We start from the raw sequence: 24327 nt of genomic DNA on the forward strand, positions 1-24327 counted from the left end.
TTAATTTGAAGTAATAAAGTAGAAAATGATAAAGTGACGCCAGCATCCGTCATTTCTTCCTTCCTGGGCCCGCGAGCAGGGAGCGCTGCCTCGCGGCCCAAACTCTCTCCCCGAGTTCCCGGAATCAGTTTGATCCCAATTCCTGGAAAAAAGGCACCTAAAAATAAGCCGGAGCTTATTTTTGTGATCCCCGGGGCTGCGGGATGAACGCGGGGCGCCCAGCCAGGGGCCACACGGGATCTCTCGCCTCATGGCCCTGAGCCCCTCACGGCCCGTGTGTGGCCCTGGGGAGGGCAGGACGGGGGCCGCGGAAGCTCCGCAGGGGAATAGCTTGGCCGGGGGATTTAGGATTGGCGATTTTTGGGGGGAATAAAGCCAAAAACTGACGTTGAGTCTGTGAGGAAATGGAAGGAGAAGGGGGGGGGGTGAGGGCAGGGGCCGAGCAACGTGTGAGGTGCTACCCGCCACCGGTAGCACCTCGGCTGGGTGGGGTCGGCTTGTTTTATTCCCCGTTTCCTTATTTATTTATTAAAATTTCTATTTATTTATTTATTTATGTATTTATTTATTTATTTCCCCCTCGCCGCCCCTTTAAGCCCTACGCGGTGACGTCACCGCCCCCTCCCTCCCCGCCCTCCCCTTACAGGGCGGCGCATGCGCGCCACAGCCGGGCCGGGCCGGGCCGGGGAGGGCCCGGCGTCGCCATGGGCTCGTGAACCCCCCCCCCCCCCCCCCCCCCCCCCCCCCCCCCCCGCGGGACGGGCTGGGCCGGGCCGGGCCGAGCCCCGGCCGCAGGTAAGGGGGGGAGCGGCGCCGTGTAGGGCTGGGGGGGGCACGGGGGGATATGGGGGGACGGGGGGGGTCAGGGTGTCCCTCTGCTGCCCCTAAGGGGGAGGCGGCCTGCGGGGGGGTTGTGCTGAAGCACGCGTCCCGCTAACAAAGAGTTGGCTGCTTCCAGTGCGCTCCTCGGGGGTCCTGCTGCGGCCTGAGGGGGGGCAGAGGAGTCCTCGTAAACCGTGGTGGCGGTCGGGTCTGTGGTCCTAAGGGGTTCGGGTCTGTCATCCTAAAGGTTTTGGGGTTTGTCGTCCTCAAGCTTTCAGGTCTGAAAGTTTCAGGTCTGTCGTCCTTAAGGTTTCGGGTCTGTCATCCTCAAGCTTTCAGGTTTGTCGTCCTTAAAGTTTCAGGTCTGTTGTCCTCAAGCTTTTGGATCTGTCGTCCTAAAGGTTTCAGGTCTATCGTCCTAAACATTTTGGGTCTGTCATCCTAAAAGTTTAAGGTTTGTCATCCACAAGATTTTGGGTCTGTTGTCCTGAAAGCTTCGTATTTGTCATCCTAAAGGTGTCAGGTCTGTCATCCTCAAGCTTTCAGGTCTGTCGTCCTAAAGGTTTCAGGTCTGTCGTCCTAAAAGTTCAAGGTACGTCTTCCTAAAGGTTTCAGGTCTGTCATCCTCAGGCTTTCAGGTTTGTCGTCCTAAAGGTTTCTACGCGTGCAGTAGTTTGGGGAAAAACAACCTCAGGCTTTTGGGATGCTGGTGAAATACTGAGCAACAGGGCTCAGAGGAGAGGTCTTAGTGATGTGAAGGTATTCATTCCACAGCGGCCTACTTCGGGGCTTTTTGCACTGTTGTCAAATGGGTGCAAAAAGCCCTGAGGGAAAACGGGCTGCGTGTCCGCTCTGGTCTAGCAGGGCGGTGTTTAAGTCCTTAATACCTTTGTTGTTACAGTCGTACCCTAAACCCTAAGCGGTGTGCGCGCAGCAGGTGGCTTTCTACACCCGGAGCAGAAGCCGTGTCTGGCTGCGAAAGGATGGGGACGGCTTTGCCGCTGCAGTCCGTGTCCCTGACCAGTTCCTCGGTCTCTAAAATCGGTTCAGATTTTGCAGAGCAGGTTGCGTTTCGGAAATAGGGTGCAAGGGGCGGAGTGCCTTCCAGTCGCTGGGGCATCCTTTGTACTTTTTGTTCTTCAGCCTCCTTGGGACACGTGGCAGCTAGAAGGGGAAGGTTCTTCGGCGTGCAGAGGCTGCTCAGAAATCAGATTTTAGGTGGTTTGGCATAACGACAGCGTTCTGAGCTGGCTTGTTTCTGAAGATTTGACAGGCTCTAGCTAGGAGTCTGCCTTGTTCTCTGTCAGCTCGCTTGCCTGTTAGCGGGTAGGAGGCTGGGAGATGAGCTTTTGGGATTTGCAGTTGACGGATTAAGATTTCTGTTCTTACGGAATAAAGGAAGGGTGTGTTTTTTTTCCAACTTCTAATAAAATAACTTTTAAAACGCCTTTTTCTCAAGATGTCAGCTCCCTTCTCTGTCCAGTTGTGCTGTTGAATTTTCAATCGCTTCCAACCACGTTCTGACCTACGACAACAACCTTTTAATTTCCCTGTGATGGATCTTACCCTTCATCCCTCCTCCCCTCCCGTTTTGGGTCCGTGTTTAATTGGCTTATGTTTGCAGCAGTGGAGATGAGCTCTTGCCTCTTTCAGTTTCCAGCAGCGCAAAGGGCATCTCTGAGCTCTTGCAGCAGCGCCTGGAGGAGCGGCGAATCGTTTGGCAGCCCTTCACTCTTCGGTCCTAGCCGCTTGCGGAGCCCAGCGTCGCATCGGACACAGGACTGAAAGCTGGGGCAAAAACCAAGAAGCTGCAAATCGGATCTGTTGATTCTGAAGGGCGAGCAGCCAGGGCTGGGGACAGAGGCTTTTTCTTTTCCAGAGCTTGTGATCGATCGCAGTCGCAGAGGAAAATCGAGGTGTTGCAGAGAATGGCGCGGCGTTTGGGTTTTGTGTGCTGACTTGCCCGTCTGTTCGCTCGAAGTGGTGTGTGTGTGTGCGCGTGCCGTTCTCGCTTCTTCCCCAACTCTTCGGGGCGTGCGGTGGAAGAGCAGCTCCCAGCCAAGACATCTTGCCTTACCAGAATGCTCAGGACTCTGAAAGCGGTTTGAAAGTGATAAGATGGTTTAAAAAACTCAGCTAAATTACTGTAAAATGCGATAGTGCTTGCACTGGAAACACCCTTTGGAACCTTTGGTGGCTTTTTCTTTTGTTATGGACTCATTTGGGAGGGACTAACTGTGTGTGTTTGCAGAGCAGCGATCCCCTGGGAAGGTTTCGGAGGTGAAGTTCCGCCAGCGAGCTACGGCCACCCTCCAGAGGCTCCCCCGAGAGCCTTCCTCCTCTAGGAAGAGGCGGGGGAATGGCGTGATGCTTACAGCCACGCTGTCTCTAATCATTAAAAATCAGCTCAGCCTCCGAGGAGTCTTTGTCCGTGATGGTATAAGCGAACCGTCCGGGAACAGAACAAACTGTGTCCGGGGAAAAAGCAGCGCGTGGGCAGGCTGCCCAGGAGCGGTCGGCACCTGGGTGTGACCAGGGCTTTACAGCCCCTGGGGGGCCCAATTTACAGGAAGCTTGCAGAAGGAAATACCTCACGTGCTCTACCTGCAGCACGGAGTGTCATTTAACCCGTAGGGTACCCAGATATTTGTCTTCTCGCCCTCAAGTCCCTGATGGAAACGCTGCTATTGTTATCTTGCAGTCGCAGTGCCTGGGAGTCTGATGATCTGAAAGGATCAGCTGGTTGAGGATGTTGTGACCAAGAGCATGGTGAGGTGGTGGCGGAGTCTCAGCCCCCTGCCTGGGTATGTTGTGCCTCTGCCTCCTGCTACGGTCTGTGGCAAAAAGCTGACAAAAAAGGTCTCTGTAGTTCAGCAAAGAAAATGTCTGCGACGTGTTATCTAGCGCGGCAGCGGAGCTTGGAGAAGCAGATGAGATGAAGTAATGCCTTGAGAGCCGACCTCGCCTGCCCGCTGCTCCCTCCCAGGGCTGTAAAACACGGCACCGAGGCTGCCGAGCTGATAGTCTGGGAGCCTGCCGTCGCCCGGTCGTCTCCAGCGCGGGAGCAGCCCAAGCAGCAGCGATGTGAGTGGCCCAGAGTTTCCAACCAGAAGTTACTCACATAAATTCCCGTTTAGGCAGCTTCACCAACTGGGTAAAATAACGGTACCGCGTCGGGAAAAAACTGGGCTGAAGTTTTGCGTGTTTTTTTAAGCACGCACCCTCTCAGGTGGATGCTTGCCGTGCCTCCTTCTGTATAGAGACGAGGTTTCGGAGCCGCTTTGAGCTGTGCTTAGTACCTGTTGGCACCCGCTGGCTTCTCTGCACGCCTCTGTGGTCAGCTTCAGCGCTGAGTCAGGAGAGGACGAGCCGCTGCTGGCCGCTCGCGTGCTTCAGGAGAGGAGGCTGGCCGAGGTGTCCCTGCTTGCATCGCGGCTGGGCATGGTTTCCTCCCCCAGGGATCGCTTTCTGCCTTCGAGCGCCCAGAGGTAGCTTCTGCGTAGGGGAAACGTGTCCGGGTTCGTTCCTTACCGAGCAAAACCGATGAGCCTGAAGGCAAGCAAAGGAACACCAGATCAGTCGTTTCACTGATAACTGCGTGCCCCGTGGCAGCTGCAGAGCTTGTGGTCTCTGTCGTAGCGCTGCCACGTGGGGAAGGGTGAAGGCAAGCGGTGGGAGGAGAAGTACTGATCTGACTTGGTTCTGGAGGTTTTTGGAAAATGACACGCGAACTTCCTGTGCCACGCCGGACGCGCGTGTTTACAACACGTCCTTTTAATCAGCTGCCTCTGCCGCTTGCAGAAAGTCTTCGTAGTCTTCCTGTGTTTCTGGCCAGGGGGCAAAGGGCTGCGCTGGTTCATGTGGAGCCGGGCCGCGGGGAATATGGGGAAGGGGCGCAGCACCTGGCCCAAGCCTCTCTGATCCTAGTCTCAAAGGAGAGCTCGGAAGGCTGGGGAGCATCCCTTCTCCTCCTCTCCTCCCCCTTCCTCTCCTTTTCCTGTCGTCCTTCTAAAAAAGGGCCTGGATGTTGACCTATTACAATGTGGGTCAGTCCACCAAAACCAAAGGAAAAAAGTAAAAAAAGAGGAGGAGGATGGGGGGAGGAGGGCCGTGCGGGTACAGCGGGACAACAGGAATTAATAGAGCAGAAACAAACTCTGGAAAGAAGAGCGCACCGCTCAGGGTGAAAGGGTTTTGCTGTTGGTTGGGAGTCTGGAAATATGTGCTTGTGGAGCGGGTGGGGAGGTTGTTTGCGGTGGCTTCGGGTTAAGAAGGCTTCCCCTCGCATGAACAGTAGAGTGTGAATGCGTCGCACTAGTAGGAATTGCGTGCCGGGTGACGTGCTTGGCTGACGGATTGTTTCGGGGATGCTCTTGGAGAGCTTCAAAACACACTGCTGGGGCCTTTTTCTATCTTGTAGCTAACCGAAGCAGACGCCACCCCAGGGAGCCAAAGCGATTTAAGAAGTAATCAATTGAAAAGCTTTTGTTTTGCTTTTATTGTTGTCACTGATTTATCTGCACCAGTGGCTCTCTCGCCCTGTGGCGTTATTTTGTCCTGACGCTCTCCCTCCTCCTTTTCACACCTTCTGCCAGGTCAGCTGGTTATGCCATGCCTTTGGGGGTTGACAAGAATTGAAATCAATTCCAAATCTGCAATATACACCTAGCACACTGGAAGGAGCTGGCCCCAGTTGGCAGTTAGAGGCATTCTTTATAATGAAAATAGTCTAAAACAAACTCTGAGCCATTTTGGCGTGTGTTCCTGTACTCCTCACAAGTTTAGGGGACATTCTGAAAACCAGAAAGCTTTCCCCAACGTAAAGCCCTTACTTGACCAAAAGCAAGTTAAGCGTGATGGCTACTTGAAACTCTGGGAAGTACGGAGTTGGTCTTAAGGAGGAGCAACTCCTTGCCTCCTGCATTTCCAGGAGAGCCCTGCAGCCAGGTCGTGGTTGTTTTCCCCGACCGTCCCTTGTGCAGCAGCAGGAGGCTTAGCTGTTAAGGCTCTTTCCCGGGGTGGCTTTGTGCATCGTTCTTTGCTCCCTCAGCAGTTTAGAAGCGAAATACTTTCAGCCTCGGAGGAGATGATCTATTTTAAAAGCGCAGATTGTGTTTGCAGATGGCAGAGAGCGGCTCCGGAGCGGTGTCATTCACTGTTCTCTCCCTCCCGGCACGGGCGAGGGTCTTGCCCGCTCCCTCCTGCCTGTGTTCGTGTCTGTATCTTCAGCAGCACCCTCAGGAGCAGGGGACTGAGTCTGAGTGCTCCTCGCCTCCTCTTGCACCGCTTTTGTTGCCTCAGAAGTGGGCTTGAAGTGTTTATGTTTGTTTATGTAGAAATAGCTCCTCCTCGCTGGTAACATTTTCCATGCGTTGACGCAGGCCAAAAATGAAGCTTTTCGTTTTCGCTTGTGCCAGATCCCTTCTGTTTACTGTTCCGAGTTTATTTGCAGTGGAAGAAGCTGCCATGTTAATGCTGGAGACAGAAGGCCTCTGTTTCCAAAAGACACCGGACTGGCAATCTGTTCCTGATGGAGAATGCCTGCGCTGCTGTTCTCCCCTGCTTGCGGGCCGTATGGAGGTGCCCTGGCGAGCCTGCAGCAGAGCTGGAGCCCCGAGGATCTCAGCTGCGGCCTTCTGCATCTCTTGGATGCTGTCAGGACAGTCATCTCGATAGAAATAGTCCCTGCTTTTCCTCTTTGTTTCTCCTCCTTGCATGGAGAGAGGAGCCTAATACTCCTAAAGTGCTTTCAGAAGGTCTCTTAGGTAATTTTGAGCTGGTGTGGGTTGGTGTAGAAGCTAATGCCCTCGCAGTGCCACGTCCTGCCTCGATGTAAAGCGTGGAATTGCCATGGCACCCAGGTAGGAGCGATAGCAGGGTGGGGACATCACCTCAGCCTTCACCTTGGCTGCCCGAAATTCACGTGGCCCACGCACAGAAGTCACAGCAGCTGATCCGAGTTCCCCACAGCCCTCCTGCAGCCCCCCGGGCACACTCTGGGTTTACCCAGCGGTACTTCGGGGACGTGTTTCCACAGCTCGGTGCTTTGCCTGGTGATAGGTTCTCCTGGTCCTGCTTACGACATGCCATGTTGCGTGTTACCTCCGGGGGGAGCAAGGTGCTAAGCTGGAGGCAGGAAAGCTTCAGGGTGAAGTGCAGAAGTGTTGAAATGTCTTCCTTTGATGTATTTCGGCAGGCACTCCAGAGAGGGAGAGTAAGTGTGCGAGGAACTTTCCTCTCCCTCAAAATGGAAGCAGTGACGTGGAGATGGACGGAGAAAACGGGATATGACAGAAGAGCACGGAGCTCTTCAAAATTTATCCTGCACTAGGTTCATTGCTTTTGTGCTGCATGGGTCACGTAGGTTTCTAAATGCCCCTACTCTGCCGCATGGGTCGGTACCTCACAGTGCTGGGGACTGTGCAGGCAGAGAACAAAACGACGGTTGTCCCTCGGAGCTCGAAGAAACAACAAAAATGCAGCCAGCTGGGAGGAGCACGCATGAAAGAGATCACAGCCAGCAGCCAGACCAGCATCGGGGTGCTGCAAAGCTGTGGTAGCAAAGGGGAAGAAGGAGGAAATCGAGGAGAACGTGAGAGCTTTGCAGGTGCTGGACCTTTTCCCTGGGCATGAGAGGAAGCGGGGCAGCTGTGTTAGGAGGTAGGCGTCCAGCTCACACGTTTAGGACCAGCCGCAGGCCACAAGGCGTCCCGAGCGTGTAAACAAATATCAAAACGCATTTGTTGAGCCAGGTACGAGGGGAGCTGCCTGCGCCGGCGTGCTCGGTCTGGAGCTTGTCAGGGCAGCGTGTTTGCTCCCAGGCACCACCTTTTCTGGAAGCCTGCTCTAGCGATGTGCTGGGCTCGCGTCCCGTTGCACGGGATGGACGAGGCAGCTCGGAAACAAGATGTTCAGATGAGTGCTGTAGCCTGCCCTCCCCATGCTCTTGTCTGCCAAAGGCGAAAGAGGAGGCAGCAGTGTCTGAGTTGTGGCAGTGAATAAGCTGAAGCCCACTCACCTGGTGAAGGCTCCAGTCACCGGTGCTGTCATGTTTCTCAAATACAGAACTGCTCTTACAGCTCCAGCTCCTTGCACGCAGTCGTGTTTATTTCATAACGACTTGGTGCACTGCTTACACTGCCCTGGCTGCAGTAGTGGGGCATGGGACCTCAGGAGATTAGGAGGGATAATTTGGAAGGGCTGTGCTAATTTTGCAGGTTCAGGAGTGCCGTGTTCCTGCGTGGTTGACTGGGAAGGAGAATGAAGTGCCAGCTGATGGTTACAACGAATAAGAAGTATCCCGTGATAAAAGCTGTCCTCAGGCAACCCTGAGGAACAGGGGGTGCTCATGGATAGGGTGGATTGGGGTTTTAGGGTAGGGGGGGAGAAGTAGAGCCCCCATTAAGAAAGTTTGCACGTTTTGTTTTAAAATACAGTGGTGGAAAGAGTTCTGAGTTGCCCTGACTGCGTGAATCAAAGGGGATTAAGCGAAGAACGACGCATCATCATTTAATTAAAGGCAGTTGATCTATAATCACAAGGGGGCAGTATTAAGGTTATATATACCACTTCAACTTGTAAATGTCCTGGCTTCTGAACGCTTAACCCTTGTGTCAACAGGCCTGTTGGTCGCTTTTTGCTGCTCCAGCTTCTTACAAAAGAGAGAGGTGCGGAGAAGCAGAGGAATTCCCTGTTGGTTCTTCAGTTCTGCCGGCACGGCCGGTGCTGCGCTTGGCTCCGCGCTGCCGGCGAGGTTTGAGCAGCTGGGGAGCGGAGCTCCGGGTCCTGTCCCCCCTGCCACTGCTGGTCTGCACGTTGTGATCCGCTCCCCCGTGAACTTTAGGGAGGGCTTAGCAGCTTCTTCTCTCACGCAGCTCTCAAAGTGCGCTGGGATCTGCAGGATGGCAGCTGGCTGGACTCTATTTAGAGCTGGGTTAACCGCAGGTGCATCTGCTCCCATTTCGTTTTAGCCGTGCCCTTTGTGAGCCCCGTGGAAGCGCTGTCAGCATGGGGGGTGCGTGGTCAGTTGCTTCAGAAGTCTCTCGAGTAGAAATCCTGTTCTTCCCAAAGCAGGAAAAGCCTTGCTCCCTCCCGACATCTCCAGGCAGCCTTTGTCTCTCCAGACTTTTGGATTTAGCATGGATTGTGTGTGTGGATGCCTTGAAACTCAAAGCTTGTCAGTTGTATTTCCCTCACTAATTAGGACTGGAAAGGAATTACCCTTCGGTATGTGCAGTTATGGAAAGCTGTAACTTAGAGCAGGACTATTTTGGAAGAAAAGAGTGGCTGGAAAGAGCTAAGAAAAGCCAAGTTTGACAATAATTTTATGAATTAAACCATAGAGTTGCGCAGCTGCCCCTGCAGTAAGCGAACATCTGCTTACAGAAACCCGGATATTTCCCGGGATTTCTGTTCTCTTTCCCCTTTGGCAGAAAGCAGAAAGGAGGTGGAACGTGGTGGAGGTGACATCGAAGGGCTGCATGTCACTCCTGCAAGCGTGTGCTTTTTGGGGAGTGTTGGAGAGGCTGCTTGCACACCGTAGGGTGCACGTGGAAACGATTTCTTTGCTCCAGGCCTTTGGCTTTGTTTCCCCTGATAACAATGTCTTTGCTACAGCAGCATCAGGAGCAGCTCGTGTAGTTCGCAGAGGCAACGGCTGGCTGCTTGTGATCTTGGTTTAAGTGGATTATCTTCTTCCAACCCAGAGGTCACATTAGAGGCTCCTTACAACCGAACTGAAAATAATAGCTGCTTTAGATCTTGGGCCTTTAAGAATGTTCTCCGTTGAATGAAACCAGCTTCTCATCCGGGAAATGACCAAGGGTAATGCTGCTTGGAAACCTCGCGTATACTTGTGTGCTGGGTGCGTTGTCCTGGGTCAGCTGCCTCCGAAACACCAGTCGGGTTAAATTTGCATCACACAGAAAATGAAGCCGAGTTAGGAGAGGTAGCGATAGGCTGGCTAAGTACGCCGTGCCATATGGCGTTTGATAAAAGCCTCGCTTTGATGCTCCTCTTTGTAGCGTGGAGAGCTTTCAGCACACGTCCTTCCAATGCAGGCGCTTCAGGCTGAGTGGTGTCATCAAATGGCAGTGGGAGAGGTAGGGATCGCTCGTGGGAGGAACAGGGGGGCTTTTCTTACCTCCTTGCTACAGAACGAGCCTTTATGGTGCTTGTCGTCATAGCTTGCTGCTGCTTCTGCTCTCTTCTGGGTGAAACCATCAGACTAAGGCTGTGGCTTTTCAGGACACAGCGAGCTAGCCAGTGCTTTTGTGGAAGGCAGAGTTGTTAACGTAGGTGTGCTGGACCTCTTCCAGCGCAAGCGATTCAGACGCTTCCTTCTGACCTCAGCTGAATGCAGTTTTCATCTCGTTCTTAAATGCTTTTATTGCGGGAGGGTGTTGGCAACGGGAAGGCTGTGCTGGGAGTGGTGAAGAGGTTCCTCAGTATGGCGTGGTCGCAGGGGGCAGCAGGGACAGGCTCCTCCAGGTCCCATTCGTGAGGCACGTGAGCAGCCTGCTGATGCGAAGTACCGCTACTGTTATCCTCCTGAGTCCTTTCCACTGAGTGCTGTTGCTTTTTGCTTCTCTTCCTTGGCAGGTCTCGGCTCTTGGGCGGTTCTTCAGCAGTCCCAGGTGGAGCCTGGCACCGCAAGGCACCATGATAGTGATGACTGATGTCACTGCAGCCCCCCGGCTGGGGTCAGCTGCCACCACGTCAGCCGTGGCCCCCAACTTCTCCTGGATGCCAGAAGACGGCAGCCCCACAGCCGTGGAGCAGCCCATTTTCCTCATGACCACCGCTGCTCAGGCCATCTCAGGTTTCTTCGTGTGGACAGCTTTGCTCATCACCTGCCACCAGGTAAAAACCCTGTCACTCACACCTCTGCTCCTCTGCCTTTCCCCATGTGGAGGAATACCTGTGATGCCCTGGCAGATCTCTCTTGGATACTTAGGTCTGAGGGGGGCTTGCAGACTCTGGGATGATACAAGGACCAATTCTTTGGGGATCTAACATATGATCTGTGCTGATCAAGGTGACAGCTTTTGTATGAACCTCTTTCTGCCCGGGTTCTGTAGTCTGACTGAGCAAACTCAGTACAACTAGCAGGTACAAAACATTTGGCCCTCTGTGGAGTGTTAGCAGAAAGGTGCATTATCCCAAGCCGTCCTTTCCCAGGTCCTGTAGCTGTACCTAGCCATTTTGCTACCGTGTCAGCTGCTAGCTAAATGATCGTGGTCATCTGCTGGCTGACATACCTCCTTTGATCTCCTGTGCCAGTGGATTCCACGGCTGAGCCCTGCTGCGGAAAGGAGTAGCAGGAAACACTTCGATTTTGCTCCCCTCCCCTCTTTCTGGGGTAGGTGCCCTGGGAGCCAGAACGAGTCAAACGCCGCATCCTGTTCTGTACCGCTCTCCCGTGCGGTTGTCATGTGAACTGAAAAACACAGAGGGGAAACGCAAAGAACCCTGTTATTTATCAACCTGTGCTCCGTGCCTGTTGGCCAATAGATGCCAGAGTGATGACTGGGACCTAGAAAACTACAGCCTATTGCTGGAGGACGGGGGATAGTGAAGTTCAAGAACGGATTAGTCACTGGTGAATAAGAGCAACACCTGCAGTTTCACCAGCGTGGGTAACAATTACAAGTGCCACGGATCCTCCTGTTTCAGAGCACGGATTGATCACCTACTGAGGGTGGGGAGAAGTCTTTCTGCTGCAGTACAGCGTTGTATAGTTAGGCATTAATGCCCTTCCCTGAAGAAACCAATGGAGGACAGTGCAGGGGAGACACCGTTGGTTAAAACACGCTGTTGTCCTGTTGGGAGGCAGTAGTTCCTGCCTAAAGTGCTCTCGTAGGCACGTGGATTGCAGGGCTCTTGTGACATCCCAAGGGCAAAGCTCGGAGTCATCTGAACCCCGGCGTCAGCTGTCCCTGTGCTGGGTGAGGTGTTTCACTGGGATTGTCGCAAGGGAAAAATATCACTAAGGTTTGTTGGGTTACTTTCAACCTGTTCTTGCCAGGAAATGTGGCTTTTGTGAGCTCCTCACGGGCTAGGAGGAGGAAAGAGAAGTATTTTGAGCCCTTCAGTTGACTTTGACCAAACCTGCCAAGAGGCAGAGAGAGATGAAGAGGAGATAACCCCCTCTCCCTCACGAGGGGGAGGTGAGAGCATCAGCGTGTGCTTTATTAGAGCCTAGAGAATCTACGCAGCACCCGCCCCCCCAGAAGCAGGGTGAAGCTTCAAACAAGTGCTTGTGCCACTTCACACGGTCAGGCACGAGGCGCGTATGTAATAAAGGAGGTGCTTTTAATTCCAGCAGCTAGGGCAGCAGCTTGATTGGGGTTGCTGTGGGAAGGTCTGGCTTCTGGAGAACGTGCCCTCTGCTGCCTGCGTGGCCGATAGAGCGTACCTGCGAGTCCAGCCGGGGCTCTCGCCGTGCTATTAGCCCATTACAGCAGCAGTGCTCATCTCCAGGGTGTGCTTGCAGTAAATAACTCTTCCACGAGGTGGATATTCTGTGAAAAACACAGCTTAGGTGTGGGATTTAATGATGGCCAACAAACCCTGAGCAGAGGGAGTGGGTGCGTGGACAGCTGGACGAAGCAAGCAGCTCCTTTGAGCACAGTCTGGTGCCCGAGCGCGGCGCTGCCTTGGTGGCTGAGGCTCTGTGGCCACGCTGTCGCGGACGTGCAGGGTGGCACTTCTGGAGCAGGTGGGCTGGGGCGTTCCAGCTCTTGGCACTGCCGTGGAAAGCCCTCTCAGGTTGTTTAAGGTGAAAGACTCAAAAGCGTCCCAAACTGCCTGGAGAGTGAGTGTGTTTACGGCGAGCGTGCGCCCAAAAGCGTGCTCCTGCGCTGCTGAGAGGAAAGGAGCCTGCAGCGTCGTGCATCTTAGCTGCCTAATTAGGGTAGCAGGCATATGGGGTTGGTTACAGGAAAAAAGAATGAACAAAAGAATAAGGGAAAGGTGATGATAATATCGGCACGTTAACTCCCTGCGAGGAACTAGATTATAAATGCCTTCATTTCCTTTTCCTCCTCTTCCCCTCTCTCTGCAAACTAAGGGATGCTCTGTGGATGCCATAAGATAACAGCGATTTTCTGATGCTTATCACCTTGAGGTTGCCAGAGACAAGAGTTGATTTACTGAGTTTGTTGACTCTTCAGTTCCGCTTTCTCCTCCCCACTCAGCACGCAGCTGATCCTGTTTTCCCCTCTCCGTCCCCTCAGATCTACATGCATCTTCGCTGCTACAGCTGCCCGAACGAGCAGCGCTACATCGTTCGGATCCTCTTCATCGTGCCCATCTACGCCTTCGACTCCTGGCTCAGCCTCCTGTTCTTCACCAACGACCAGTACTACGTTTACTTCGGCACGGTGCGGGACTGCTATGAAGGTAAGCAGGGGTCAGGCAGAAAGCGGGGGGGAGGTGGAAAGTCTCTGCCGTCAGGGAATTTGTGCTCCTGGTTGGGAACATGAAGAGAGCATCTCTGTCATCAGCTGAGACACCGTTTGATGGTGGGGCCTGTCCGGTTGAGCATGGCTTGCCCAGTGACTGAAAAATGACCCCTTCCTGGGCTCTGAGCCTGACAAAATGTGCTGAGCCTTCCCTCCTATGTTCTGCAGAGACAAAATCCATGATTTTCTTTCGTCTTTTGCTTCGGGAAGGTACGAAGGCAAAAACGTGGGTGTGCAAAGCAAGGCATCGGTTAGCACCTGGCTCTTCATCACCGACTTAGTAGCCAGGTGCTGGCTCGGTCCTGTGTGCTAGTGCCACGCGTTAGTGGTGGTGCGGGGCAAAGTCCTGCTTTGGAGTCCTGCAGGAGGGGGGGTGCTGTGTTCAGGATGGGTACCGATTCATTTTTGGTCATCTGCTGCAGGTGGTACCGCTAGGTTTTATGTGAGTTACCCCCCAACAAACACAGTCATATCTTCCCTTCTGATCTCACCCAGAAAAGAGCTTTCTACCCTCCTGCAGGAGAGAACGCGCTCTGGCCATTTATCCCCGTACCTGCATTAAATCAGGAACTCGTTCGTGTGGTTGTTTTAGTGAGATCTGCATTGCAGAGAGGTGCCCCTGCCCCCATGGACCAGTTAATCAGCTCAGAGGACCTGCAGGCCCTCCTTCACGTCCGTGACAACGCTCCGAGGTGCAGCAGCAGATGGCAAGCGTGCGCACGTGATTCAGGAGGCATCTTTGTTGGGGCCTGTTTATTTTTCCCGTCCTTCCCAGCCCCACGTGCGTGTGTAGGTCTAGCAGGAAGTCTGCTGCTCTGCGAAACTCCTCTCCTAGCAACTGCCGTTGTCCCCCTGCCTTGCGCAAGGAGTTTGCAAACATCAGAGCCTCTGCTCAGGAGGCAGCCCACGCTCCGGAGCTCACCGGCTTCCTCGGCGTGTTGTGCTGTGCGACAGGACTGCAGGTGGAGGGGAAAGCACCTTCCATCAGCAGGTTCTCTCCGTTGCTTTTTCTGGAGATCGCTTTGAAACTTCATCCTTGTACTCTTTCCTCCTTTGCCATTCCTTTTATTTTTTAGGAAGGTTCTAGTTCGGGAATCAAGGGGGTGACAATGATAGAGCACAGTGGGGAGGAGACCCTACAAATAAATTATGAAAGCTGTCTTGGGCCATTTGTGGGCTGCATCTCGTAGTGTGTGTTAGGAGGAACGTGTTCTGGTGTTGCTCTTTCATGTGAGTCCAGCAACCAGGTTTGTGCAAAAGCAGCAACCCTGACACATCTTTTTTTTTGTTATATTGATGTCATGGGCACATTTGGGGAATACAGATCAGGACTGGGAGAACAGTTGTGCTGGTGCAGTTAGCTTCGATCATCAGCACTAGTTTCTTTGGGGGATGGAGGGACAGATACTTCCCTCTCACCTCTGTTGGTTTTTTTTTGTTGTTTACTTCTTCTGATGTCATCTCTTTCCTAGTGCCTATGGAATGGGCAGCTGCTATTGTAATGACCACATCAGAGGGCAGGGGTCACTGGAGGATAATAAGAAAAGCTCGGCTTTTCTTCCTGTGGATGCTGGGAGCTGTCACCTAAGTTGCAGACAAATTGCAGGCAAAAGAGGTCACCGCGGTTATTTAGATACATTTTCCATGTTTGGTGTTTTCTTTCCTAATTAAGGCTTTCACAAAATCAGCGCGGTGTGAACGTACTGAACTCTGGTCAGCAACAAAGATTGCAGATGGAATAACAATTTCCCAGTTACATGAGGAGAAGCAGGTATACCCCAGGCCTTCACGTGCTGTGGCATTCTTGCCAGCTAGGCACATCCACAAGCCATTAACGCGATGTTTTGAGACTGAGCATTCTGGGGAGCGTTGAGTACCTGTTTTCTAGGGCATACTTGGGATGCTTGTAGAACAAATTAGAGTCGGTGCCTGCCTCTGACTGTGGAAGATCATCCATGTGGGAAAACAGACCCCAGGTCTAATAACTGGCTACTTGGTGAGGTCAGGTTTTCAGCATTGTTAGGCTTTTGCTCTCATTCCAAAGTTCCTTGACACTTCTGTTTCCATCCCAAGTTATTTTCTTTTTGTATTGTGTCAGCGTCAGGGGCCAAAGCTAGGATCTGGGCAGTGGCATTCCAGGGAATGTCCAGGATTTGGAGCATCACAGAAAATAAAGTTGAAAGAAAGGTTATCCGTTCTGTCATTTTACCCCATGGCTGTACGTGGCAAACTTAGGAGTAAAGTCCTTGGCCCCAAAAATCTCACAGCTACGCACCAGGATCCAACAGCGACAGCAAGTTGAGAGAGTGGCAGGCAGGTCACGTCCCATGAAAAGGAAACGTCTATAAATTATGGTGAGAGCCCTCCCCACAGTGTCTTCACCTCTTTTACGTGTATCAGCACAACGGGGCCTTGAAGAGAACTGGAGTGGGGCAGAGTATTAGCGGTCAGTCCGAGAAGTCTCTTCCTTATCTGCACCAAGCTGCTGGGGAAGGCAGAAGAGAGGTGGCCCAACAAGAGAGCTGTTCAGTGCGCAAGAGATTTGATCTTTCAGAGGAAATGAAGCACAGAGCCTGTTTGTTCAAAAATCTCCACCAGGCACGAAAGCAGAGTTTCACTGATTGGTAAAAATGCTTTTTCTCTCCAACTCTTCTGTCTACAATCCCGTCACCTCAGAGAGAGGGGGAGACTGTGCTCGTCACTTCAAAGGGTAAAATCAGGAGCTAAGATGTGGTTGATGGATCAGAAATAACTTTTCCATATGATTTAGTACCCATGTAATGTCCTGGAATAATGCACAGGAACTCTGTAAAGAATGGCACCTTACTGAGGCCAAGTAAAACAGAGGCCGACCACAGTTTTAAATGGTCCTGTGACCCTTTTGGCATGAGCTGTGGAACTGGCCTGGGACCTTGGCCAAACTCCAGCTCAGATAGTCTTGTAAATGCTGAGGTAGGAAGATAAATCCAGTGAAAACAATCTGGAGAGCTTTGAAAGGAAAGATGCTGCATAAGCAGTCCTGGCTAATGTTTGGGTTGTTGCCTGCTCTCTCGGTCCTTGCACCTGTTTTGAAGTTGGTTGTCATTTTGCTCTGATTGATGTCTTTGCAGCCTTTGTAATATACAACTTTCTCAGCCTCTGCTATGAGTACTTGGGAGGGGAGAGCTCCATCATGTCTGAGATCAGAGGGAAACCAATTGAGTGAGTATTTGTCCTGCTTACAGCGTGATGCTCTCATCCTTCCATGCCCATCTGCCGTGCCTCTATCCCTGTCCCTAAAAAGTGTGTCAGGTGGCAAACGTCTGCTGGGACTGGGCAGGATGGCTCGTGGTGATTTACCAACATCCTGCTCTGAGACAGATCAGGCTGATCATGGTCTCTTGGGCAAGCTGGATTGATTCACAGCTCTTCTGAACACCTGCCTACTCCTTTGTTTCTTTTCTTCCATTCTTCTCTGAATCTTTCCTGTCTGCAGTCGGTTGTGCATGCTCCTTCAGGGCTGGTTTTCTCCCCGTGCTACTCGGTTAAAAAAAAAAAAGTGTGTGTGTGTGGGGGGGGGAAGAAATTTAGAATGTGGAGTTAGGATGTTGTTTTAAAAATGTCTCTGAAAGAGACTATGGCTGTGACTGTGGTCACAACTGGAGAAAGCACCAGTCCTGTGACTGCTGCAGAGGTAGGCAAAGAGAATAGGAATCTTGTGCGCTAGCCCAGATCTTGCTTCTGATCCCTGTCATCTTGTGGTGGTTCTTTCAGGTCCAGCTGTGTGTATGGGACTTGCTGCCTGTGGGGAAAGACCTATTCAATTGGATTCCTGAGGTTCTGCAAACAGGTATGGGCTGCAGCAGCTGTGCCATCCTCCAGAACTGAATGACATTTGTTTTTTTAATGATGTCATTATTTTCTACTCAACCCCTTTAGCCCTGGGACCTGACATTAGCCCGGGGAAGGTACTCAGAATTTTTCTTCCCTCTCTGCATCGCAGAGGTCCCGACTTTAAGAAATGGATGGCTGGGTTGTGTTGCAGACACCCAACGGTTGTGTAACAGCCTCCTGAATTCCCATCGCTGCCGTTGTGGTTAGAGCTGAGGAGGGGGTGGAGGTTAAGCGTGACACAATGCTTTGTAGGAGGAAACGGGTATTGCTCACCGTGTGTGTGTCTGTGTCTGTGCGGGACTGGGTATGTTGGTGGGGAGGGAATGAGAGATCTAAACCTCGATACAGCCTTCGTCTGCTCATCCCTGGAGTTCAGGTCAGTCACCTCTGGCTGCCATGAAACAGCAGGTGGGTTTCAAGGCTTTGCTCACGGACTGAAATGAACACACGAGGCTTCTCTGGAGACAGCGTGAAGCCAGTCTGGTTCTTTGAAAGGGTTCAGGTCACTGTAATTCCAGTCACTGGGGCTAGATCTCTGCCCTGGCTTCTCCTCCACATCATGCCTCATCTTCTGTGGTTTAGCAACATGCAGGAACATCAAAAGTACAAAGCAGCCTCTTAGTAAAATCCAGTGTTAATCCCTGCAGCGTGGTTGGCCTTTCTCAAAATAACACATCTTTTTCTCCACTCTGTTTGTCTCTGTTCTGTATTCTGCCCTTACGGCTTTCCTGTTCTCTTCCCTGAAACTTTATTCCTAAACTGCTCCCTGTATGCTGTCTATCCTCTTTCTCTTGGGGTTCATTTGTGCTCCCATATTTGAATCCATGCGTTGCCTGTTCTTTTTGCTCCTAATTTTAACGTTTACCTTTTAAATGTGTCACGAGCAGACCTAACACCCATCGAGGTGAATGAGTGCTGGAGAGAGAATTTCCCTTAGGCCTCTTATTTCTCATGTCCCGCAGCCTCTGGCAAGTATCTCTACATCATGGGTTGCATGTGTTTGGGAAGTTTTTTGTCTTTTTCTTCACAGCAATGAGAACTAGGAGCACTTTTCGGGGGGATTTTGCTGGCTTCTGTAACTCTCGAGCTCATTCGGCAGCTCTGGCTTAGGTGGACATTTTGCTTTTGCTTTTGCTTTGCTGCTGTCTGGCAGCAGTTCTTCTCACCAGGCCGGCCCTTTGCTAACAACTAACTGCTGCGAGGGAGGCGTCTTGCAAAGGGGTGTGTTAAGTACTTCCCTCCTTCTGGGCTCGAGCTGGTATGTGGCCTTGGTGAGAAGTCTTTGACACCAAGACTCGCTTTCTGGTGCTTGTAGGCTTCCAGGACTGGCGAGTGAGACCTTCCGAGGCAAATTTCTGGGTAGGTTGGTGTGAAAGGGCAGCAGAGCAGGTGTCAGTGCTGACGGGTGCAGTATCCCACCATCGTGGTGCTCAGGAAGAACGTGCTGAAAGGAGCCCCCTGCCCATCTTATCCCTGCTCCCTAGCACTCCCACTGCTTCCTGCCACCACCTGCCCGTGTTTTCTGCCTTTCCAGCCCCTCTCATCCTGAGAAAATCTGCATGTTACGACCTCTCCTTCCCACCCTCGCCACCAGCCTCAAGTTGTTCTCAGGCAGGTTCCTGCTGAGGGTCGCTCAGTCTGCACGCGTTGCCCGAGGTCCTGCAGCAGCCGGGTGGCGTGCCGGTGGCCGCGCTGTAAGGTCTGGACAGCTCATTTCCTTCGAGTTATCCCCATCGAGGTTCTTTCTGGGTCTGTGTCTGGTGACCCTCATGGGTCACACACCATCCATGTGCTTCCTGTATGCTGTAGCATCTTCTGGGGAAGTGACTAAAAATAGAAGGCGGCGGTTTGGATTGCGGAGAAATGGTTAAACCATCCCCAGATTGGAGAGAGGGGAAGCTCAGGGGACGGAGTTGTTTACCAATTAGCTTGACCTTTTCCAGTTCACATCTTTACAGTGACTCACAAACTGGCATGTGCTGGGGTTTTTAATCTCCTTGAAGTCTTATGACCACTAATAAATCACATCGTATCCAAAGCAATTACTCCTCTTTGGTTTTGCTTTCTTTCCATACGCTGCCCTCCCCACGAGTGCAGGTCAGCACCTGCCCAGGCTCCCCCAGTCTTCTTTGGGGAGACATGGTGATGTTTTTAGGGTCATGGTCTTCTGCTCTTTTAGGGCCTTGGCATTCAGCTTTCCCTCTTTCCAGAAAAATGAAGTGTGGGATGGCTTTGAGAGAGGAGTCCCGATGGGAGCCATGATGTACACCCGTAGTGCCTACTGCCAGAACGGACAGAGCTGATCCCAAGTGCTGCAGAGTCTTGGGAGAGATTCAGAAAAGGCGTGCGGGTGACAACAGAACAGCTGCAACTTCTGTCTGGCCAGACAGTTTATACAAAATGCCTCAATGTGGTGGCATCTGTCACAGTTCCTCCTCAGAGAGCTGGGTTTCATCTCTTTACCCAAGGAGGCCTTCTTACCTAGCTTTATGGCAACTCCAGGCTGGGGTGTGCTTCCCTTCCCCAGTACTGCTTTGTGTTGTGTGCACCGCCCTACGTGCCATAGCACGGCACAGGATGGTTTCCATGCAGTTACTGGGCATAACCGTACTGCAGCACAGCCTACGGAAAACAGCTCTGGAAGAGAGCAGCTCCTTAGGAGCATCCTACAGCGAGGTTTTTCCTCCCATCCAGTTCAAGCAGATAGCACACACATTTCCTCCGAACCTCTGTCTCCTGTTGGGTGCTTGCACGGCAAGTCACGGTGGACGCTGACATGTGCACTGGGTGTTTGTTCGGGACGTTGGCCTCTTGCACCCACTGCCTTCTCACTCCTCCTCTCTCGTTCCCGCAGGCTACCCTGCAGTTCTGTGTGGTGAAGCCCCTCATGGCCATCAGCACCGTCATCCTTCAGGCCTTCGGCAAGTACCAGGACGGTGACTTTGAGTAAGTTTGCCTAGCCTCTAGGCCTCGCTTTCCCCTTCCCTGCTGCTCTTGCAGCCTCTGGGGGTGCCGGGCCATGGGAAAAGACTGGGATGCTGGTGGGCTGAATTTGTACATGAGAAAAGGGGTAATCCTGTTGGCTTCAGTTTTTTGTCGTCCCTAGTTTGGGGGAGAAAGGGGAAAGGCAAGGGGAAAGGATCTTACTGAGCTCTTTGTGTGTTCACATATTTTCTCTCTTCAGTGTAACCAGTGGCTACCTCTACGTGACCATCATCTACAACATCTCCGTCAGCCTGGCACTCTATGCCCTCTTCCTTTTCTACTTCGCCACACGAGAGCTGCTCAGTCCCTATAGCCCGGTCCTCAAGTTCTTCATGGTGAAGTCTGTCATCTTCCTGTCCTTCTGGCAAGGTGAGCTGCTTTCCCCACCGCTGGTAGCCACAGAGCTCTGTGCAGGGGCTCAGGTGCTAGAATTAATAGAACAGATGATTAATAGCCAGAATGTCTTTCTGTTTATTTATTTATTATTATTATTGTTGGATTTGGTTTATGGTTGTTTGTTGCTTTTCTCAGGGAGAGCTGGTTGGCTCATTTTCCTCTTTCTCTGCTCCTGAATCCTCTCCCTTCCTCCACGCGCACACGCATCTCAGGCAAAATGCCGGGGTTTTATCTGCGTGCTGCCATTTTATTGATTAAAGTGACACCTTTAAATTACTGCTTTTTAATGCTCTATAAACAAAATTGTAACGGCTCGTCTGCGATTCCTGTGAAGCAGCAAGCTAGCTGAGTGCCACAGGAACACCACCAAGCACTGGTGTTCGGGAAGGACGTTCGGAATACTCACACGTCGTGACGCAGCCGCGCGTTCAGAAAGCCTGAGTTCCACCTCAGCTCAGTGCCTCCTACTAATTGGCTCTGAGCGTTTCCCTGTTCGGTGCCCTACTTAAGTTTACCGAGTTGCACTTCAAAGACTAATTGAGTAGGAACTTAGGTGGAATTTAGGCTGTTGGAGTGTGGCCCATCCTCCCTGCGTACAGACGGGCTAATAAGCTGTCTACTTTTTCATCTCGAGCCATCTGGTCACACGCTTTCTGCCTTCTCTGGAATTCTTCAGCCAGCCACCTGGTTATGGACAGGGAAAAACATCTTTCTTACAACTGTGTGTCATAAACAGTTTACGCTTGAAGAGAAAACCTCAGTTACCCCTTTTTTTTAGCTTTAGTTAGTGGAGGTGCTGCGATCACCCATGGAAATACCTGGCTCCTTTAGGGCTGAAGCAGCTGGTTGCCAAGAATAGTTCAGCTGAGGATAGGAGAGGATCGGTGTTTGAACATTCTCTGCTTAAACACATCTATTTCATTTGTTCCTCCTTTATTTTGTTGTACAGGTGAGCTAGGGAGTGTCCAGCTTGCTCTGGTTGTGGTTCCTGTGTTAAATGGATTTGCATTCCTAGAGCATAGACAGCTGTTTCCATTCCTCCCTGGTGGCATGCAGTCATGGTTTTCACACGTTTACGTGAGGTTGTTGCTTCGTTTAGGGATGCTGTTGGCCATCTTGGAGAAGTGTGGTGCCATCCCCAAAATCCACTCCGCCAACGTGTCCGTGGGTGAAGGCACGGTCGCTGCTGGCTACCAGGACTTCATCATCTGCGTGGAGATGTTTTTTGCGGCCCTTGCCCTGCGCCATGCCTTCACCTACAAGGTGTATGCGGACAAGAGACTTGATGCACAAGGTAGGAAACGCGCCAGTGCACGTGGCGTGGCTGTTGGGTGGCGAGACTGGGTGGAGATGGGTCCCTCCAGCAGCCAGCACACTGATACGGCTCCCAACCTGAACGCTTGGAAAAACATCGTGTCCCCTCCTCCGTGGCGTCTGAGCAGATTGCGTTGTGCAACAGCTCTGCAGGGCAGAAACCTTGCCTGGATTGCATTGTTCCCTTTTCGCTTCCCTAGCGTGCCACCCACGAAAGCTTGTTGCAGACCTCAGGGCTGCAAGAAGTTGCATCCTTTTGGTAGAGTGGGTTTGTCCTTCTTCCTGTCTCCCCAAAGGGGAACTCCATTGCTCCAGATTGTGCAACACGCTGAAGGCAGGAGGGACAGGGCCCGAAACAGGCTCTGTTTTGACTCCAGCTCGGGAGGATGAGGCCGTGCTTTGGCAATATGTTTGGCTTGGAGGAGGAGGATCTTCCTGTAATGACTTTGGAGGTGGAGCTGCTAGAAATCTTATTCTGGGGAAGAGGGAGGTGGAAGTTCTCTAGGAACTGGAGCTTCTCATTTTCCAAATAAAGGGGTTCCTTCCTGTTGTGGGGTTCTGTGCCGAGCTGTGGGAAGGCAGCAGCCCCCGGGCTGTGTTCTTGTAGGTAATCCGTCTATCCCAGAGGTTTTGGCAGGCTGGTGGGCACAGCTGGGGGAGGTGAGATCTGTGTGCGTTGACGGGGTAAACTGCTGCCCAGTACTTTGGGGGTGACTTGGTGGTGGGTCTTGTTCAGTTCTTGTTATTTCCTCTCTTTCTTTCTCTCTGTCTCTCTCCCCTCCTCTTTTTTTCTCTCCTTTGCTTTGGCCACTCGTCCCCGATGCAGCCGTTCCGTCGTACGGGCCGTACGGTAGGTGCCGCATGCCGTGTGTGTTCGTCTCGGTTGGGTTTAACTGGGATGCCCTTCTGTCCTGGCTCCCAGCCTGCCTACTGCCTCTCCTCTCCCTTGTCCTTCGTGTAGCTCTGTAACCCGACTGCCTCACACAGCTGCTCTAGGGTTGTCTGGATCATAAATTGTGGAGCAGCCCCTCGGGCAGCGGCATAACCCAGCGCTGGAGCGTTTGTGTTGGGCCCGTGTGAAACATCTCTCCCCAGAGAACTGCACGGGGCTGGGCTGGTCTCTCTCGCCGCAGCCTCCCTTCACTTTCACGATGCTAATCAGCATGCCTCGGTCGTCTGGGGAGCTCGTCCTCGGGACTGAGCAGAGCCAGAGGCCCGTGCTGGAAAAATAAAAAGCCTTTTACAGAAGCACCTCCCCACAGTGGGGGTTGTGGTGGGGGTGAAGTCCCATTCTCGCGGCATGGCCTCCATTTGGTGCTGAGGTGGATTCTCTTTAGGACTTTAGGAGGAGCATTACTGGTAAAACTTGACACCATTTGTGTGGCATTTCCTCAGCAGCTGCTTAAGGAAAAGAAAGCTCTGCAGGATCTAGGAGTGCATGTTCCCCGTCCTTACCTTCATGCTGAAGGGTGTGGGGAAGGCAGCAGCGTTCTTCACTTGTCCCTCCCCATCTTGCCCCGACAGGTCGCTGCGCTCCCATGAAGAGCATCTCCAGCAGCCTCAAGGAGACCATGAACCCTCACGACATTGTCCAGGACGCGATCCACAACTTCTCCCCAGCCTACCAGCAGTACACCCAGCAGTCGACGCTGGAGCATGGCCCCCCCTGGCGCAACGGCGGTCACGTCATCTCACGGTCCCACAGCTGCTCGGGTGCCCGTGACAACGAGAAGACCCTCTTGCTGAGCTCTGATGATGAGTTCTAGGAGGGGAAACAGCCAGTGCAGGCCGTCATTTTTCCTCTTTTGTTGGTTTTTATTATTATTTTTTTAATTTATTGAAGCATAAACATGCGAGTCATATCACTTCTAGAGAGTACAGGTTGCAGAAGTGGGCAATTCCCATTAGGTTTTGTGGGTACGGGCACGATACATGGTGTGGAGTTAGGGGAGTGGCCAAGACTCTGTTCTTGAGCCTGTTCCTTCCAGCAGCAATTGACTGGAATTAATCGAAGCAAAGCTACAGGGCCGGGGGCTCTGGCCTCCCCCACTTGCCCAGCTTGATGTGGCACATGACTGGCCAGAGTCTGGAGTTGTGGCCAAAAATGTTTCTCTTTTCAGCTGGACAACCTGACCGCTTCGTATTCCTCCTCCCGAAGGGTTGGTGTAGGCACAGCTTGCTCTCCCAGCCCCCAGGTACTAACGTCTCGGCGATCTTTGGGAAACGGGATTAGGATGCAGTGATGAGCATTCCCAAGAACCAGACTGGAGAATGGTCTTTCCGTTAGCCATTGCCTCGAATATTTGGTCAGGAACAGCTTCTCCCACCCCTCTTAAGCACTGGTTGTGCAGTCCTGTATGTCAGCGAGCAAAAGGGAAAAGGACGGGGCTTTCTTCCTGTTCCACCCTCTCTGCATCCTCTCTGCTCCCTGCAGAAGCTCAGCAGGGGTGGAATTACTGTCTCACTAGGGCAG

The 24327-nt window shown here is 52.4% G+C and overlaps 1 protein-coding gene across 4 annotated transcripts; it reads left to right on the forward strand.

Annotated features, from left to right (window-relative positions):
• Nucleotides 1-771: 771 nt before the first annotated feature.
• Nucleotides 772-23719, forward strand: TMEM184B (transmembrane protein 184B). Of its 4 annotated transcripts, none has more exons than XM_035339349.1 (10): nt 772-795; nt 10423-10683; nt 13059-13224; nt 16397-16487; nt 17040-17115; nt 20014-20105; nt 20344-20513; nt 21640-21834; nt 22681-22704; nt 23379-23719. In XM_035339349.1, the coding sequence occupies exons 2-10, from the start codon at nt 10483-10485 to the stop codon at nt 23618-23620; spliced, it is 1257 nt and encodes a 418-aa protein (XP_035195240.1). In that variant the 5' UTR covers nt 772-795; nt 10423-10482; the 3' UTR covers nt 23621-23719. The 4 variants fall into 4 exon arrangements, with proteins under 4 accessions (XP_035195240.1, XP_035195246.1, XP_035195234.1 ...); XM_035339355.1 differs by lacking the exon at nt 772-795 and adding an exon at nt 5682-5697; XM_035339343.1 differs by lacking the exon at nt 772-795 and having other exon boundaries at nt 10361-10683.
• Nucleotides 23720-24327: the final 608 nt, after the last annotated feature.

Source organism: Oxyura jamaicensis, chromosome 1, assembly GCF_011077185.1.
Source record: "Oxyura jamaicensis isolate SHBP4307 breed ruddy duck chromosome 1, BPBGC_Ojam_1.0, whole genome shotgun sequence".
Classification (NCBI taxonomy): Eukaryota; Metazoa; Chordata; class Aves; order Anseriformes; family Anatidae; genus Oxyura; species Oxyura jamaicensis.

Excerpts from the sequence above, each read along its gene's own strand:
- TMEM184B (XM_035339349.1), top strand. The coding sequence starts at position 10,483 with ATGATAGTGATGACTGATGTCACTGCAGCCCCCCGGCTGGGGTCAGCT. Across the intron at positions 13,225-16,396 it reads GGTGCGGGACTGCTATGAAG|CCTTTGTAATATACAACTTT; the intron begins GTAAGCAGGGGT and ends ATGTCTTTGCAG. Across the intron at positions 20,106-20,343 it reads TACCAGGACGGTGACTTTGA|TGTAACCAGTGGCTACCTCT; the intron begins GTAAGTTTGCCT and ends TTCTCTCTTCAG.